The following is a 19,647-nucleotide window of genomic DNA, read 5'->3' as shown; positions in this document are numbered from 1 at the left end:
CTTAACCTTTTTGAACAAATCCCCCCCTTGAGCCAATGAGGAGGTTGTCATCGCCCCCCTCCCCCAACATAACCTCTCAATCACAACATAGGAAATAATTCTTCAATTTATGCAAACACTCGTTTTGTTTTCTTTAAAATTGTCATCAGGACATATCGATGCAAATAATTTATTTCCAGTCTTTTTCCCATATCTCAACTGTGTGAAAAAATTTTGGTGCCACCCATCACTTTATTCCCAAACTTCGTGATACATGTATTTCATTATTATCTTGTTTATTCAAGACACTTAAATGTAATGACCACTGAAAACAAAATTCAACTGCAAGAAAGTGAAATGCCCGAAAAGAAAAACAGTAACATTTAATGATTGAATTACAAGTGAAATTTAAGACGCAAAAAATATATATATAAAGGGTATAAGAACAAACCGCAATGCAGGAACTAAGAATTTCAAGATGAAAACGCTGAAACTCAATTAAGATTCGAGGAACGTATATATAGTCACACACACTGTAAAAAGGATTAAAAAAACACAAAGAAAATATAATATCAAACTGGAGTGCACGCTAAAAAAGTACAATACAAAATGTTTTACAGAGCCACTCAGCATACGATGTTTCGAAAGCGCTTCCCCCTCCATCAGATATACAGCGATTCATTGTATGAAAAAATCTCAAAAGTGTCCCCAAAATGTCTCACTCCATCGCCCCCTTATCGCCCCCTTTTTGTTCCTTCGCCCCCGCGTCGCCCCTGGGGGGCAATATCGCCCAGGTTAAGAACCACTGCACTAAAGCATTCTTGACCACATAAAACCAAAAGTTTAATGCTGTTCTTTCTCCCTTTTTCAAGGGTTACCATGCGTGTTGCCCATATTGTGCCTCTGACAGTTCAAAGCATTGAAGATATTGCAGATAAATTGGGTATGTTTTTCTTTTATTTGTTCAGCTGTGACCATGAAATCCTGCATGTTGTCTATTTTGCTAAGTTATCTAGACAAGGAGGGGCACAAAAATCTCGAGCTAGACTTAAGTAGCTGAAGACAGGCAAACTCTGTTAAAAACAGTTTTCTTGATTCTCTTGTGTGTAGGTGTCTTCTTTGCCAAACTTCTCACTGTACTTTTTGTTTTATAACACTGATATGCATCTGTAAAAGATCTAAGTCTAAAGAGAAGGAATAAGGGGTTGGGAACATATTCAGGGATAAAATGATGTCATCGTTCCTAAGGGACTGCAGGAGATATTTTTTTTACTTTTTTGTTATAGCACTTTTTGTGCGTATGTTATTTTTCCCCTTCTCTTTGAAAATGTAAGAATGGATTAAACTTAAGGACACCTCCTAGATATGAATAGGCTGTCTATTACGAAAAATGATAGACAATGTTCCCCTTCCAACAGGCTGCTGAGGCCACACTAGGCTTGCAGGAACTCACTGAAGCTGTGTGTTTTTAATATACAGCCTGTTTTCAGCAGTTCCTGAAAGCATTGTGTGGCTTCAGCGGTTTGTTGGCTTGAGGAAGGACACCACCATCCACCCTGTTTTAGTAAAAGGAAGTCCATTTGTAAGTGCCAGTTCCAACCTACATACAAATTGGATTTAAAGACAGATTAAAAACAGATTTAGGAATAGAACTAAATACTTCCTCCAGCAATGGAGGTTTTTAAGAAGAGACTGGACAACCATTTGTCTGAAATGGCATAGGCCAGGGGTAGGCAACCTTGGCTCTCTTAAGATTTGTGGACTTCAACTCCCAGAATTCCTGAGCCAGCCACGCTGAGGGGACAGGGAGAGGTTTCCAAGCTGAGCCATGCTGGCTCAGGAATTCTGGGAGTTGAAGTCCACGAGTCATAAAAGAGCCAAGGTTGTCTACCCCTGGTACAGGGTCTCCTGCCTGAGCAGGAGGTTGAACTAAAGATTCCAAGATCCCTTCCAATTCTGTTACTCGGTTATTCTTAACCTCGGACCCCACCTGTATACAAAAGGCAGCTTAAGAGTAAAAGAATAAACTGGGTGAGAACCAAGCGGATCATATAAACTCAGTATAGGTAGTCCTTAACTTATGACTGTAATGGAGTCTGTCAATCACTGTTGTAAAATGGGCCACGTCCTGATTTTATGACTTTTTTTTTTTTTACTGAAAGTGAATGGCAATTTTTGGCGAAAACATCATAAAACGAAGCCGCGTAATCATGGGGTGCTGCAAACAGCCATAAATGCAGGCTGATTGTCAAGCACTCAAAGTGTGGTCATGTGACCGCAGGGGAAGATGGCTATCAGAATTTCATAACCAGCTCATAAGTATTCCCCAGGAAGGTTCATCAGAACTTAAAATGGTGGCTAAGGGACTGGCCCTAAATTGAGGACTATCTGTAAGAGAAAATAATTTAGGGAGCAAAAAGTAGCCTTGCTAGTTCAAGCTAAGGTGCATTTTAATTCCCCCCCCCCACACTGTAGGGTATTGGCACAGGTAGTCCTTGACTTACAACCATTCATTCAGTAACCATTCAAATTACAACAGCTTTGAAAAAAAAGTGACCTAGGACTGTTTTTCACACTTCGCAGCATCCCCATGGTCACCCGATCAAAATTCAGCTGCTTGGCAACTGAGTCGCATTTATGACCATTGCCGTGTCCCAGAGTCATGTAGTCCCCTTTTGCGACCTTCTGACAAGCAAAGTCAGTGGGGAAGCCAGATTCACGTAACAACTGTGTTAGTAACTTAACAACTGCAGTGATTCAGTTAACACCTGTGGCAAGAAAGGTTGTAAAATGAGGCAAAATTCACTTAATTGACTCACTTAGCAACAGAAATTTTGGGCTCAGTTGAGGTCGTAAGTTGAGGACTACCTGTACAATTCAAGGGAGTGCACTTAATACTCCCTCTACTTATTTTCCCACAACCAACCTATGAAGAGACTAGGGCTGAGACCAAAGTTACTCTAAGCAGGAGATGAAACTTTAATGTTCTCCCTCTGTTCTTCTTAGGCAACTGGCATTTGCAATTTTGCAAGCTTGGGGATAATTTTGAATCTTCAGGATCAATATTATTATGGTTTGTTGCACAATCAGCCAGATGTTCAGACTATATTTGGCATTTTTATCCACCTATCAAGTCCTTTCCAAAGACCTGAGATAGGCAGATGTTGATCTTTGATGGTGTTATAAATATCATTGCAGGGTGTCAGCTATTCCAAGTAAAACTGTCTTTTGCATTTGACCAATAATAATGGTTGTTATTATTTTGATTCATTGCACAGTCAGCCAGATGGCCAGACTGGATTTGGCATTTGAACCACCAGATAGATAATTATTATTATTATCAAATTTATTTGCTGTCCATCTTGTGATTCAAAGTGACTCTAAGCTCTTGACTGATCTGCTCTCCCTCATAAATTTATTCTACTTCTTTGATAGTCATCCAAATTCTTTTACTTATTGGTATTTATTGAGAATTTTACATAAAGTAAAAAGCAAATCTAAAGAAAAAGAGGGAAAAGAAAAAAAGAGGAAAGAAAGAAGTGCAAGAAAAAACAACTGAAGTTATGAAATATAATGATTTCTGATTTTCTCTTTCACAGTTATTAACGAACCTAGCATATCTCCTCTCTCTTAACTCTTCCAGACATCCCTTCAACCCTTATTTAATTCTTATATGTTTCAATTAATAAATCCATATTAATATTTTGGCTTCCTTTAGCAAAAAAGCCATAACATATTTCTAGGTTTGTTTTAAAAAAAGCATTTGTTGTTTTCTCCCTGCCCAATTTCAAAAATTTTAACCATCTGTTCCTGCATTGTGCGAATTTCACTACTCTTCCATACACAAAATTAATCTTTTGTGAGTCTTTTATAATTTAGTATCCATAAGTCCCAATAAAAAAAGTTCCAGGGTGTTCTTTTTGTTACAATATGAATCTTTAAAATCCTTTGTATTGTTGGTGTATTTATATCCAAAGTTTCTTGGCTTTCTCACAAGTCCTCCATGTGTGATAAAATGTCCCTTCATATTTTGTTTTCACATTTCCAGCATTGACTGGAGGTCCCTTTGTACATTTTTATCACTATCCAGATTCCTGACAGGGCCATATCTTCAGCTAGTGAATTCTTCTGGTTAATTAGGGGTCACATGTGCTTCCTTTCATGAGCCTCCCTGCATTTTTTTTCCCTTAATTTGTTCAGTTTCTAGGCCGCCCAACTCCAAAAGGGACTCTGAGCAGCTTCACAAGATAAAAAGCAGGAAAAGGAAACCACAACATTAAAAAGCAAGTTGTTCTGAGGGATCAGTAGCAAACACATTTTTTCCCACATCTCTTCCACACACCCAGTGTTTTACAACCCTCTCAAGCTTGACTAATTGGTGTGTACTACAACTCCCAGAATTCCCCAGCCAGGGTAGAAACCAGTGCAAAGTTTGTTGCTCCCTGCCCTGTGGACATTTTTTCACTCCCTCCCCTGCTGGAGGTGAAGTGGGCCTCCTCTCTCCTGGCCTTCTGGAAGGCTGTGGAAATATGGTTCTGCCGTCTTGCTTGAGGCGTTACCAAGAAGCAGCCACTGTGGGGCAGGTTAGCGCCCTGAAAGCCCTCCCCACACATTTTAATTAATTTTTAACATCTCTTGCCTCTTTTTAAATTTTTTCGGTTTTTAATATTTTATTTGTACACCACCTAGATTGCCTCTGTGAGGGGGATGGGTGGTTTTACAGACAGACCGACAGACAGACAAATAGATAGATAGATAAAGATGGAGACAGAGGGGAGAGAATATTTGACTAATAAAATATGATTAAAAAGCTAAGCTTTTTGATGATAGATGGAGATGATAGATAATAATAATAATAATAATAATAATAATAATAATAATAATAATAATAATAGTAGTAGTAGTAGTAGTAGTAGTAGTAGTAGTAAAGTTGGAAGGGACCTTGGAGGTCATCTAGTCCAACCCCCTGCTCGGGCAGGAAACCCTACACCATTTCGGACAAATGGCTGTCCAGTCTCTTCTTAAAAACTTCCAGTGTTGGAGCATTTACTGCTTCTGGAGGCAAGCTGTTCCACTGATTAATTGTTCTAACTGTCAGGAAGTTTCTCCTTAGTTCTAGGTTGCTTCTCTCCTTGATTAGTTTCCACCCATTGCTTCTTGTCCTGCCTTCAGGTGCTTTGGAGAATAGCTTAATTCCCTCTTCTTTATGGCAGCCCCTGAGATCTTGGAACACTGCTATCATGTCCCCCCTTGTCCTTCTCTTCGTTAAACTAGACATACCCAATTCTAGCAACCGTTCCTTATATGTTTTAGCCTCCAGTCCCCTAATCATCTTTGGTTGCTCTTCTCTGTACTCTTTCTAGAGTCTCAACATCTTTTTTACATCGTGGTGACCAAAACTGGATGCAGTATTCCAAGTGTGGCCTTACCAAGGCATTAAAGAGTGGTATTAATACTTCACGTGATCTTGATTCTATCCCTCTGTTAATGCAGCCTAGCACTGTGTTGGCCTTTTTGGCAGCTGCAGCACACTGCTGGCTCATATTTAAGTGATTGTCTACTAGGACTCCGAGGTCCCTCTCACAGTTACTACTATTGAGCATGGTGCCACCTATGCTGTACTTGTGCATTTGGTTTTTCTTGCCTAAATGTAGAACCTTGCTTTTTTCACCATTGAATTTCATTTGTTAGTTAGTGCCCAGTGTTCAAGTCTGTCCAGATCCTTCTGTATCTGAAGCCTGTCTTCTGGAGTGTTGGCTATTCCTGCCAGCTTGGTGTCGTCTGCAAATTTGATGAGTTCCCCGATAGATAGATAGATAGATAGATAGATAGATAGATAGATAGATAGATAGACAGACAGACAGACAGAAGACAGATAGACAGACAGACACAGACAGATAAAGATAGAAAGAGAGCTAGACAGAGAGAGAGATATGGATGGAGAGAAAGAGACAAGATGGATGGATAGATATACACAGAGAGACGGATAGAGACAGGCAAACAGAAAGACATGGAAGGATGATGGATGGATGGATGGATGGATGGATGGATAGATAAATAGATGATGGATAGATAGATAGATAGATCGATAATAGATAGATCGATAGATAGATAGATGATGGATGAATAGAGATATATATGGATGGATAGATACTACAAGATTCAAAATGGTGGCAAAAGATTATGCAATAAGGTTGGGATGATACAGCAGGAAATATATTTCTTCAAATACGTCTCTGTAAAATGCTGGAGGTTTTTATACTTTCCTAAAGATGGAGGTTTAACCAGTGGTTGGGGGAGGGGGAAACCAAGTGAGTACTAACTTTCCCTTCAGCGGCAGGGAATTCCACAAATTAACTATAAAGCCTTCCCCCCAGTTGCTCTCTGTTTCCCATTTGGGAACTTAAGGGAGAGCCTTCCAAGGATGGGGGTCAGGGTGGTGTAAAAGGAAACTGTAAATTATCCTGCAGTTGACCCCAGGAAACATTTTATGACATTTTACATTATGTCATAAAATGTGGTGTGATCATTTTTATGTAATCAAATGTTTCCTAAAATTGGCCATATTTCAATTCCATCAAAGTCATGGCTTCCAGATTTCGGGCTCGTTCTGTAAGTTAGCCCATTTGAGGTACTTTGGTTCAAAAATTGTTGACCTACAGTGCAGCCTCCCCTTCCTGGATCAGGAGCTCGAGCGCTCAGTCATTCAAACCCGGATCATCTCTCTCCTGGACTATGGCAACACGCTCTGCATGGGGCTACCCTTGAAGAGCATTCAGAAGCTACAACTGGTGCAAAATGCAGTCACACGGACAGTCCTTGAGATCTGTGAGGTGGCCCTGTTACACTGATGTTTCACAAGCTGCTCTTGCTGCCAGTTTGCTTCTGGGTGCAATTCAACGTGTTGGTTGAGGAGTCCTTGGTGCTCTCTGAGCTTGCTTGTTTTATAATAATAATAATAATAATAAATAAAGTTGGAAGGAACCTTGGAGGTCATCAAGTCCAACCCCCTGCTCAGGAAGGAAACTCTATACCAGCGATGGCGAACCTTTTAGAGACCGAGTGCCCAAACTGCAAACCAAAACCCACTTATGTATCGTCGGGTGCTGGGCGGGCGTGGCTTCTATGATAACGGCAGACTGGGTGGGAGTAAAATGTTCAATCAATCAGTTCCAACTTTGCAAGATCTTTTTTTTTTTTTCCTGCGAGTTGAAATTGATTGATTGAACCTTTTTTGTTTTTGCACACGGCAGTGGAGGCCTAAAGCGAAAAGGTTTTATAAAACCCAGCTGAAGGCCTAGGACTGGGACGACGGTGCACATGCCCGCAGAGAGGGCTCTGCGTGCCACCTGTGGCATGCGTGCCATAGGTTCGCCACCATGGCCCTATACCATTTTGGACAAATGTTGCAGATATTTCATTACCCTAACTAGGTAACATCATCAGTACTAGTAAGGAGTGCTGTTTGCTGTCAGTTTATATTCTGGTGTCTTGCCTATCTGTGTGGGTGGGGGCGGCCTTATGAGATTCTTCAGTAGGGCTGTTTACTAATGGCTCTTTGCAGTTTCTTGATTGGGGTATTGCTTACTTGTTTGTTGGTCTGAAGGTGACCTGGGAGATAATCTATGCTGATCTGGGTGCTAGTGCTTTTTGTTCCCTTTTGGGCTGGTTGGTTGTCTCTTTTGCATAGTCCAGGGGTCTTCAAACTTGGCCCTTTTATGATTTGTGGACTTCAGCTCCCAGAATCCCTCAGCCAGGATTCTGGGAGCTGAAGTCCACAAATCATAAAAAGGCCAAGTTTGAAGATCCCTGCATAGTCTATAGATGTTGTTAATGTCTATGTGATTATTGATGGCTAATTGGTCAGAATGCCAGGCTTCTAGAAATTCCCTGTATTTTTGGAATTTGGTCTGGTCTAGGATGGTCACATTTTCCCAATTGAAACTATGGTTAAACCTATGAAACTATTGAAACTATGGTTAATCGGATTTAACCACCAATAGACAATAGATAAATAATAAGTAAACCCCCCTCGCTGATCTCCACTGACTCCCTTCCCAGGTCTGAGCAATGAAACCCAGAAGGTTGTAGAAGAGTTGACTTATCGCCGAGCCTTGAGAGAATCGCTGGAGATCATGAAGGAACAGGTAGCTGCTAAAGGTCCCGATTCTTTTAGGCGAAGGAGTGAAGAGGCGTCAAGTGGGAAAGGACAGCGAGAACCCTCCTCAGCTCCCCAGGGACCGCTTTCTCCCCGAAGAAGCCCCCGTGGGACAAAGAGGGTGGAGGCAAGCGGGACCCTTCCAGATTCTCCATCCACATCCTTGAGACCTTTGAAGTCGAGGACCAAGAACCTGTCTACCTGCAAACCTCCCTCATCTGCATCAGGTGTCAGGAACCCAGCCTGGGAGGCCGGCAGGGTTTTGAAAGCCCTAAAGCCAAACATCTCACAAAGTCTTGCAGCACCACTCCAACCCGCCCAGAGGTCTTCCCTGACCTCCAAGGAGCATCAGCAAGTCGGTGGTCCATCTGGCAAGAAGGCACCTTCCAACCGGCCGGCGAGAACCAGCACCCCGGACTCTGCTTCTCGCAAGTGCTGCTCCAGGTTCCCGCCAGCAAAGGGAAGACGAGACGAGGCCGCCACGAAACTGCGGAGGAGATTGCTGGGACCCGCCGTCGAAGGGTTTTCATCCCAGCCAGCAGATGCTCTCCTAGCCAGGCAAGAGGCATTGACACGGAAGAAATGGCAGCTGCCCTCCAGCGGCACCAGGCGTTCCCCGCGCTTGGAAGGCGCTTGCTCAAAGCAAATCCTGGCAACTCAGGAACCCTCCCTGGAAAAGTCACAGTGCGCGAGTGAGGGAGAGCCCGGAGACTACAGAGAACTTTCTCTGGACCGTGCTCCTTGGGAATTGAAAAGAGAGCCTGACCCACATGGAGCTGGAGATCAAGGGGGCTGTCTTCCAGAAGTTGCGGATAAGGAAGGTAAGATGACGTCCATCTTGCAAAAGATGTGGTGGCTGGAAGCTGTGAGTGTTGGGGAGAGCTAGTAAGGAAGGGAAGGTTCGTGTGCTGTCTCTGAGTGCAGTGAACTGGTATTGCCAAGCGCCAGGGAAATCAGGAGGTCCAGGCAGTTCAAATAGGTATATATAAAGATTTATTGCAAGCTTAAGCTCTCTACAAGAATCTGAACTACTAACACTGTAAGCAATTTGGTGGTAAATAAGGAATTCACCGTGGGATGGATTTGTAGGTGCAAAGGGACTCATGACTGATGACACGTTTGACCCCTCCCTTGGGCTCAGCCTGGTCACTTCCTACAGGTGTGGGTTTATAACAGAATAACAGAGTTGGAAGGGACCTGAAAGGTCCTCTAGTCCAAGTCCTTGCTCAAGCAGGAGACCCTATACCATTTCAGACAAATGATTCTCCAATCTCTTCTTAAAATCCTCTGTATAACTTCTGAAGTCAAGCTGTTCCACTGATTAATTGTTCCAACTGTCAGGAAATGTCTCCTTAGTTCTAGGTTGATTTTCTCCTTGATTAGTTTCTCTCCGTTGCTTCTTGTCTTGCCTTCAGGTGCTTTGGAGAATAACTTGACCCCCTCTTCTTTGTGGAAGCCCCTGAGATACTGGAACACTATTATGATTTCATCCCTAGTCCTTCTTTTTATTAAAATGGACATACCCAATTCCTGCAACCGTTCTTTATATGTTTTAGCCTCCAGTCCCCTAATCATCTTGATTGCTCTTCTCTGCACTCTCTGTAGAGTCTCAACATTTTGTTCATATCGTGGCGACCAAAACTGGATGCAGTATTCCAAGTGTGGCCTTACCAGGGCATTGTAAAGTGGTATTAATACTTCACGTGATCTTGATTCTATCCCTCTGTTAATGCAGCCTAGCACTGTGTTGGCCTTTTTGGCAGCTGCAGCACACTGCTGGCTCACATTCGGAACGCAGTGCGAACTTGCACTGTTGGGGCTTCCTAGCCATAAGTTAAAAAGAGAGCCATTTTGGCGTAGTGTTAAAGGCGTCAGGCTAGAAAGTGAGAGATTGTGAGTCCCAATCCCCCCCCCCCTTAGGCACAAAGCCAGCTGGGTGACCTTGGGCCAGTCATTTTCTCTCAGTCCTGGGAAGCAGATGACAGCAAACCACTTAAAACCTTGTCAGGAAAACTGTAGGGGCTTTTCCAGGCAGTCCCTGAGAATCAGACAGGACTGATTAGAAGGAGGGGAAAAACCGTGACATTTATTTTTATTTACTTCTTTGATGACATTGCCACCCACCTCACAGTTCAAGGTGACTTTGGAGCAGTTTGCAGCTGAATCTGATGCATGAACATATCGTTGTGGTTCAGTTTTCAATCCATAATTGAAACCCAGCCCAGCATGGTGCAATGGCTAAATGCAGCTGGGCTTCATCCAATCTTTTTTTTTTTAAGTTTATATCCCACTGAAGGCTCACAGTGGCCTATAAGGGGAAACTCACTGCATCCTATCTCTGCAACGACAAGCCTGTGAGGCAGGTTGACTGAAAGTGACTGACTTCATGTCTGAGCCTGGATGTTCGTACAGCTGGTCCTCAACATACAGCTGTAATGGAGCCTGCCCATTACAGACGTACTGTAAGTCGTGACGGTCATAAAGCAGGTCACCTACATGACTGTCCTGATTGTATTGCCTTATTTGCAGGGGTCTTTAAGGAAACTCATTGTTTGCTATGGTGCAGTTTTGCCAAAAAGCAGAAGTAAACACTGGTTATTGACAAAAACGTAAACCGTAGTCATGTGACTGTGGGATGCCAACAAACAGCCATAAATGTGGGCCAGTTGCCAAGTGTTCAAAATGAGCGGCCATCAAAACTTTGGAACCAGGTCATAAGTACCTTTTCAGGGGTGTGTTTGGACAGTCACTAAGCAACCGGTCATAAGCTGAGAACGTATAGTTGCCAAATGCTCAGATCACCATTACATGACTGTATAGCTGTGGTGGCAAACCTATGGCACGTGTGCTACAGGTGGCACACAGAGCCCTCGCTGTGGGCACGTGTGCTGTCGCCCCAATCCTAGGCCTTCAGCTGGGTTTTATAAAACCTTTTCGCTTTAGGCCTCCATTGCCATGTGCAGAAAAAAAAAAGGGTTCAATCAATCAATCAATCAATTTCAACTTATTCAAATTCAAAAAAAAGATCTCGCAAAGTTGGAATTGATTGATTGAACTTTTTAGTCACACCCAGTCTGCCCTTGCCACCGCAGCCACGCCCACCCAATGAGCCATGCCCACCCGGCACCCAACGATACATAAGTGGGTTTTGGGTTGCACTTTGGGCATTCGGTCTCTAAAAGGGTCCCCATTACATCTGTAGGGGGTGCTGGGATGATCAGAACTTTGAGGACTAGTTATAACCACCAGCGCTGTTGTGACTTTGTACAGTTGCTGAACTGGTGGCTGTTAATCAAGGACTTACCTGTATACCAAATTAAGAAGCGGCATTTGATTTGAAATAATCCATGCAAAAATGTTCTAAAAATTGGGGAGAATATCAGGGTTGTAAATGAAACCCTCCTTGGATAGCAAAGCGACTACTGGAACGCATAACACCAGACATGTCACTGGAAGGCGAAAATCACAAAACCGCCTCTCGCTTATTTTGGCCATGTCACGTGGGGGGAATTCACTGGAAAAAAGCAATTAGGCTTGGGAAAGTTAGCAGTAAAAGGAAATGCAAAAGAACACGGTGGCCGGACGCCATCAAAGCTGACACCGGCCGGAGCATAGAAAAACTCAAAGAAAGAGTGCAAGCTGTGGGGAGAGCTGACCCATACCATCGCCAGGAATCAGACACGATTGAATGGATAACGTCATAATCAGATGAAAACCATAAACTGGTTTTTAATTTACCAAATAAGTACCATATGTAAGTATACCCTCGAACTGGGAATGGATTCTATTATGGAAAAAAAAAAGCAAAAATATTATATTTTTTACCATATATGCTTCCGGGGGCATGTGATCCCCTTTTGCAACCTTCTGACAAAGCAAAGCCAGATTCACTTAACAGCTGCAGTGATTCACTTAACAACTGTGGCGAGAAAGGTCGTAAAATGGGGCAAAACTCACTTAACTGTCTTGCTTGGCAAGGTAAATTTTGGGCTCACTTGTGGCCATAAGTCAAGGACTAACTGTATTGGGAGGGTGTGCAGGGAGGATGCCCTCCCCCCCAAAAAAATCCCTTTTGCCTGGGATATTTGTGCTGGCTTGTCTCGAACCAATGAAAAAGAATTTTCTCTGCCCAAAACTCTCCCTATGTATTGAGGGAGCAACTAGAACAAAACCCAAACAGATATGAAATGTCTGGTTTAAAAGGTAAAACTTGATTACAGACTTATGACCAGTGGCTTTGCAACTGTTTGAGATTACAATGGATCTCCCCAGGGTTACTCACAACCTGGATTGACGTCCCAGGGTCCTCCGTCTCCTTTGGGTCTACAGTCACACGATCCTATTTTGAGCTCTCGGCAACCTGCTTGCATTTACATCCGTTTGCGGTGTCCCAGGGTCACGTGAATGTGATTTACGATGGTTGTGGTTTTTTTTTTTTTTTTTGGCCAGGTGTTTACTTCCAGTTTCTGCCCCCCCCCAAAAAAAAAGACAATTGCAGACAATGGAATCGCTTAATGATCAGCATGAAAAAGGTAGTATAATTTGGCACGGTCACGTGGTGGCGCAGTGGTTAGAATGCAGTACTGCAGGCTACTTCTGCTGACTGCCGGCTGCCAGCAGTTCGATCCTGACCACCTCAGGGTAAATTGACTCAGCCTTCCATCCTGCCGAGGTGGGTAAAATGAGAACCCAGATGGTTGCGGGCAATAGGCTGACTCTGCAAACCACTTAGAGAGGGCTGTACAGCCCTGTGAAGCGGTATATAAATCTAAGCGCTATTGCTATTAAGAATCAGCAGGATTTAGGCCGTAACTCCGGGCTCCATCACGGTCATAAGTCGAGGACTGCCTGCATGTCCTCATTGTGCTGTGTCTCCGGGCCCATCTTTGAGATTTGTCAGTGCAAATTCCAATGCTGTATGTGTAAAACTGAAATCAGCACGGTATTCCTTCATTAGCAGATCAGGCATCTGATCTTTCACTGCAGCTGAGTCCTGTAAGAAAAGTGAGTCCAAGCCCAGAGTCAAAGGATGAAGAGGAGGAGGAGGAAGAATTACCCAGCATCTTTCTGCGTCAAGGTAGTTACTACTTTTGCCCTGCTGCTCTCTTCAAAATATTGTTATCTCCAAACCAACACAGTCGATGAGCAATGGCTGAACCAAACCTTACAATGTCTAGTAGGAATCATACTGTCTTAGATTGGGAGGTGGGGGGCGAATCTCCACAAAGATGGTTGACCAAGGCTTGGGGCCACTCCGAGAAGGCCTTGTCTCTTCTGCTCACTTGCTTAGCAACAAGGGTGTTGCAGCATCAATAAAAAAGGGGCGTCACTTCGCTCGCTGTTGCCCTTATGGCTCATTTAAGCTTTCTGCGGACACCCATCCTCAGTCACGTTCAGCGATGGTAAGATAAGCGGGATTTCAGTCTTCTGAAATGGGCAGTTTCTTGGCTTAGTAAGCCCTGGGCGATTTAAGATAATTGCTCCTTTACATCCATGATTCTCAACCTGAGGGGCCGCAGTGTCATCACAGGGGTCTGCGAAGGCTTGAAAAAAATGTTATGATTTAAATTTGAATTAAGTCTTGGGAGGGTCCATGGCCATGGTCTGTGGTCACAAAAGGTATTTAAAGGGGGTCTGCGGTGAAGGAAAGGTTGAGAAACACCGCTTTACATCCATAGTCCTGGAATTGCAAATTTTGGGGGAACTGCTGGAAACATAACCTGTTCTGAAACCCAAGAGCCAATTTGGTGTAGTGGTGAAGGCACCAGGCTAGAAACTGGGGCACTGAGTTCTAGTCCTGCCTTAGCCACCAAGCCAGCTGGGGAAAAGTTTGGACCAAAGCCAGGGGTAGGCAACCTTGGCTCTTTTATGATTCGTGGACTTCAACTCCCAGAATCCCTGAGCCAGCATGGCTCAGCATGGAAACCTCTCGCTGTCCCCTCAGCATGGCTGGCTCAGGAATTCTGGGAGTTGAAGTCCACGAGTCATAAAAGAGCCAAGGTTGCCTATCCCTGAACCAACCAACCCCCCCCCCGCCCCCCGAGCCTAAAGAAGAAATAGATAATGGTAAAATGCTTCTGAAAATCTAGCCAAGAAGAAGGCATCGACTCACCCAGGCAATTTCCAGGATTCAAAGGCATCAAATGTATTTGAAAAATTGAAAGCCACAATAAGGTATTACATGCAATGTACATGATATGCGCACATTTTTTCCCCATTTGGTTTCTGCGAATGAGAGAGGTGAATGTGCTTATCAGAAGCCCACCTTTCTGACATCTTCCTATGGATGCTTGGCTCTTAGTGGAGTTCACTTCTTTTCAACCTCACGTCCCTTTCAGCTTTTTGTGGATTCCCCTTCATGTATATAGATAGTCCCTGCTTAGTGACCACAGTTGGATCGGCAACTTGGTCATTAAGTGAAAGCATGGCTGGCTGTGCTTATGATTTTACTGCGGTTTCCCCTTGTGTTACAGATCTGTGAAGCCCATAAATGTGAGGATGGGACACAAAGTTATTTTTTCATCATCATTGTAATTGCAAAGGTCACTAAAGGAAGCAGTTGCTAAATAAGGACTACCTATATTGAAATTTGTCTTTGTATTTGATTCAGTGGCATTGCCTTGTTACTGTAGCACAAATGGAGTTTCATGAAACTCAAATGGAGTTTCATGAAACTCTGCGTTCCATGAGAGATTGCTAAAAGTCATTAGGGATTTTTTTTTTTAATTTGGCGGTGCACGCAGCCACTAGCTATATTTCTAATAATGCTTATGCAAGAGTTCCTGGAAACCTGAACATTATTTCAGGTATTCCTCCAGGATGAAAGGTTAAGAAAGGCTGATCAAGCATTGGCACCTTCCCCTAATACAGTGTTTTTGTTCTTGGCAATTCTCAGGTCTTGGACTTCAGATCCCAGAATTCCATAGCCAGCATGTCAACTGAGGAGAATTCTGGAAAATGAAGTCCATACATTGAGACATTCCCCTGGACTGCAAGGCAATCAAACCGGTCAGTCCTAGAGAGGATCAACCCTGACTGCTCTTTAGAAGGCCAGATCCTGAAGTTGAAACTCAAGTACTTTGGCCACTTAATAAGAAGGAAGGACTCACTGGAGAAGAGCCTGATGCTGGGAAAAATGGAGGGCAAGGGAAGAAGGGGACAACAGAGAACGAGGTGGCTGGATGGAGTCACTGAAGCAGTAGGCATGAGCTTCAATGGACTCCAGAAGATGGTAGAGGACAGGAAGGCCTGGAGGAACGTTGTCCGTGGGGTCGCGATGGGTCGGACATGACTTCACAACTAACAACAACAACAACGAGGCTAGGAAACAGTGCCTCAAAATAGTAGCAATAAAACCAGAAGACCCATTGTGGAAGCCAGGGAAGGTGGCAAGCTCTTTATACAATTCTCTGATCTAAGGCCGAACAACAGTATCGTAGAAGTTTCACTAGGAATTCCTTGCGAGAGTATTACTCCAGTTTTAATCCTTTCTCCAAACTCTATGCATTGTAGAGCCTTGTTGTTTTGAAGCGGGGATGATGGTTTGGTGCAAGCTCCCAAGATATCCCTACTGGCCAGCTGTGGTAAGAGTATTAATTATTTATTTACTTATGGAAGCAGTTTATATAGCTGTCCATCTGACAGCTGTGACTCTAGGAAGCGCACAGAGTAACAACGTACCCCTTGAATTTACCAAATAATCATCCAAAATAATAATGGTACAATAATTACACCCAGAATCTAAACATTGTTCCATTTTAATCAACAGCAAAAAAATGGTCAAGATCAAGTCCTAAAGTGTTTTTTCAAAAGGCAACTGGACTTTGTTTTTTCTGAATAGAATAGAATAGAATAGAATAGAATAGAATAGAATAGAATAGAATAGAATAGAATAGAATAGAATAGGGAAAGGAATAAGAATAGAATAACAATAAGAATAAGAATAGAAGGTCTTGGAGGTAATAGTAGTAATAGTAATAAAGTTGGGAGGGACCTTGGAGGTCATAGAGTCCAACCCCCTGCTCAGGCAGGAAACCCTATACCGTTTCAGACAAATGGCTGTCCAGCCTCTTCTTAAAAACTTCCAGTGTTGGAGCATTCACTGCTTCTGGAGGCAGGTTGTTCCACTGGTTAATTGTTCTAACTGTCAGGAAGTTTCTCCTTAGTTCTAGGTTGCTTCTCTCTTTGGTTAGTTTCCACCCATTGCTTCTTGTCCTGCCCTCAGGCGCCTTGGAGAATAGCTTGACTCCCTCTTCTTTGGGGCAGCCCCTGAGATACTGGAAGACTGCTATCATGTCCCCCCTCGTCCTTCTCTTTGTTAAACTAGACATACCCAATTCCAGCAGCCTTTCCTTATATGCTTTAGCCTCCAGCCCCCTGATCATCTTTGTTGTTCTTCTCTGTACTCTTTCTAGAGTCTCAACATCTTTTTTACATCGTGGTGACCAAAACTGGATGCAGTATTCCAAGTGTGGCCTTACCAAGGAATTGTAAAATGGTATTAATACTTCACGTGATCTTGATTCTATCCCTCTGTTAATGCAGCCCAGCACTGTTTTGGCAGCTGCAGCACACTGCTGGCTCATATTTAAATAATTGTGCACTAGGACTCTGAGATCCCTCTCACAGTTACTACTATTGAGCAAGGTCTTCTAGTCCAACCCCTGCTCAGGCAGGAAATCCTATACCATTTCAGACAAATGGCTGTCCAGTTTCTTCTTAAAAACTTCCAGTGTTGGAGCATTCACCGTTTCTGGAGGCAGGTTGTTCCACTGGTTAATTGTTCTAACTATCAGGGAATTTCTCCTTAGTTCCAGGTTGCTTCTCTCCTTGATTAGTTTCCATCCGTTGCTTCTTGTCCTGCCTTCAGGTGCCTTGGAAAATAGCTTGACTCCCTCTTCTTTGTGGCAGCCCCTGGGATATTGGAACACTGCTATCATGTCAATTATACATAGTCCTCACCTTATGACCACAATTGGATCAGGATTTCCATTCCTAAGCATGGCATGGAAGCCAGCTGGGAAGGTTGCAAATGGTGATCTCATGATCCCGGGACCCTGCAACTGTGGTAAATATATGCCGGTTGCCAAGCACCTACATTTGAGGATAAAGAACCTGAAGGATAAATTGAGAGCAAGTCTTACTAAGCACTGATGTTACCTAGTTGGGTAATGAAATGTCTGCAAGAAAACAAATAAGCTCAGACAGCACCAAGGACCCTTCCCTTTTTTCAATGCCATTGTGTCCTTGAATGATCACTTGAGGGCTGCCTATACTCAATAGATTGTTTATGTGCCTTTTCAACTCCTAGCAACCACAAAACAGCCACAATTTTATTGCATCTTTCTTTTCCTCAAAGTAACATTGGAGACAAATGTCCACGGAGCAGGGAATTGGCTAGAATTCCTCAACCAGTCATATAATGAGTAGACATCAATTCCCAGAATTCATGCTAGCTGAGGAATTCTGGGAGTTGAAGTCCACGCCTCTTAAAATTGTTTTAAGTTGAGAAAACTGGCCTGGAGCACCTTTGGGCTAGAAAGTTGGGATTAAAGAAAAAAAACAAAGTGACAGCAGTAGAACTGTTGGTCTCCTTTTAATTATTTTTATTTTTAGTATATTTTATTGATTTTTTAGGATAACCATCTTTAGTACTTAGTAAACAACATGTCTGGGTTCATATATTTAACAACAGTCAATAGTAGTTAATTTCTATACTTTCATAATCAACATATTGACTAGAAATACTTTTGCTTGGTCCTCTCTTCTTCCAATAGTGTTCTCCTTTTACCAACATTAAGCAAATATAGTTCTTAATACTATCAGCACATACAAATTTAAATATAAACATTTTTTTTCTAATATTTCACAATAACATCAGTATGTAATGTCTTTTTTAGTCAGCTTATTTTACAATTGCATTTGCAAAAAATCATCTTATGTAAATCAGTATAGATCCTGTTTTTCAGAACTCCTATTTAAGCTTAGTTTCCCCTCAGTAATCAAAACATTTCTTGTCAGTTATGGTTTTCTCAAAATTGATTACATTTAAATATCCAAAATATTTTGTTTGTTTAAAGCATCCCAATATTTTTACATTTCCCATATCATAAAAAGGAAAGAAAAAAGAAATAAAATTCTATACTACTTATGAATCACATTTTTCTTACTGTAAAACCTCTTCATTTCCAAAATTTAACTATTCTTTTAACCATATTTAGACAAATGCCTGGTCATATGATACTCTACCTGGTATGTCAAGTCATCTCTCTTAAGTCCGGGTTCTCGTCTGTTCTTATTTAAGCTTGGGTTCCCCTTCAGTATTCAAAACATTTCTTATCAGTTATAATTTTCTCCAAGTTGATTACATTTGAATATCCAAAACATTTCATTCATTTAAATAATCTCATTATTTTTATATTTCTCATATCATAAAGCAATACTATACTACTTATAAATCACATCTCTCTTACTATAGAACCCATTCGTATCCAAAATTTAACTATTCTTTTAACCATATTCAAACAAATGTTTTTGTCATGTAGTACTCCATCTGGTAAGTCAGATCATCTCTCTTGAGTCTGGCTCTCGCCTTCTTCTCTTGCCTAGCAGCTTTCCAAGTCAGTGTATTCAGCTTACCATATGATTCTTCCTGTATTTTATACGTTTTGTTAGAGTAAATTGAGTAAGATGCTTTTGAGGGGGAGTTTCACCCATTTATACTTGTTAAGAAGCCTCCACTTTTCTTCTCCCTCAATTTCTCCTTCCATTTTTTGTCTCCCAGACTTTAGTAGTTCTCCTGATAGCTCTATTGTCCATTTTATCAAATCTTTCTTGTCTTCAGGTTTGTTTTGTTGTTCTGAAAAATGAACAATATTCCAATATTATAGCAAAATCTTGTAAAATTTTCTTCATCTGTGTTAACTTGTGGTTTTCTTCATTTGTAGCCTCCATCTTTGAATCACGTTCCTCTAGTTTTTGTTCTGTTTTCTAATTTGTTTGTTCATTATCACCATTTTCTCGGAATTTTTTAATTGTAAGCTTAGGTCAAAAATGTGTTCATTTATATCATCAAAGTTATTTTTAATCTCATTATGATTTAAAGCCATTGTCATTTGAATTAGTTGCAAGATAGTGTACATTTCCTCCTGGAAAATATTTGTCTTATCTTGAAGTATTTCTCCTGCAGATTGATGTTCCAGACTGGGGATTTTAGAAAAGAATATTGCATGTGGTTTTGTACCACTTTTAGTTGTATACACAACCTCCATTTTCATCAAACCAACCAGTCTTAAATTCCAAACACTATAGTCTTTTATATTTCTTATCTTTATAAACAATCCAAAATGTTCAGTCATTTAAAAACAATCCAGTAATTTCCCCCCTAGAAGAATAGCCAAAAGGTCAAAGTTTTTCTTTCTCTGCAGACTATTCTTAAACTTAAATATCACAGCTCAGTAAGTATTTATAATCCAAGAAGGTCAGCAGTTTTTATAAACAATTGTATTTCT

General features: G+C 42.0%; 1 protein-coding gene across 6 annotated transcripts in view; it reads left to right on the top strand.

The window, feature by feature from the left end:
- The window catches only part of PWWP3A (PWWP domain containing 3A, DNA repair factor), a 41,176-nt gene that overhangs the window by 6,539 nt on the left and 14,990 nt on the right, over window positions 1-19,647 (top strand). For 4 of the 6 annotated variants that reach the window (XM_039349507.1, XM_039349504.1, XM_039349505.1 and 1 more), the window contains exons 4-7: window positions 852-922; window positions 8,041-8,958; window positions 13,095-13,214; window positions 15,650-15,720. In XM_039349507.1, the coding sequence (XP_039205441.1) occupies window positions 852-922; window positions 8,041-8,958; window positions 13,095-13,214; window positions 15,650-15,720 (1,180 nt within the window). Of the gene's footprint in view, window positions 1-851; window positions 923-8,040; window positions 8,959-13,094; window positions 13,215-15,649; window positions 15,721-19,647 lie in introns of those variants that run through there. The other 2 variants (XM_039349506.1, XM_039349508.1) reach the window with 2 other exon arrangements.

This window comes from Crotalus tigris, unplaced genomic scaffold (assembly GCF_016545835.1).
Source record: "Crotalus tigris isolate CLP2741 ecotype Arizona unplaced genomic scaffold, ASM1654583v1 scf7180000018278.843604, whole genome shotgun sequence".
NCBI lineage: Eukaryota > Metazoa > Chordata > Lepidosauria > Squamata > Viperidae > Crotalus > Crotalus tigris.
This window is presented reverse-complemented; position numbering and strand designations above follow the sequence as displayed.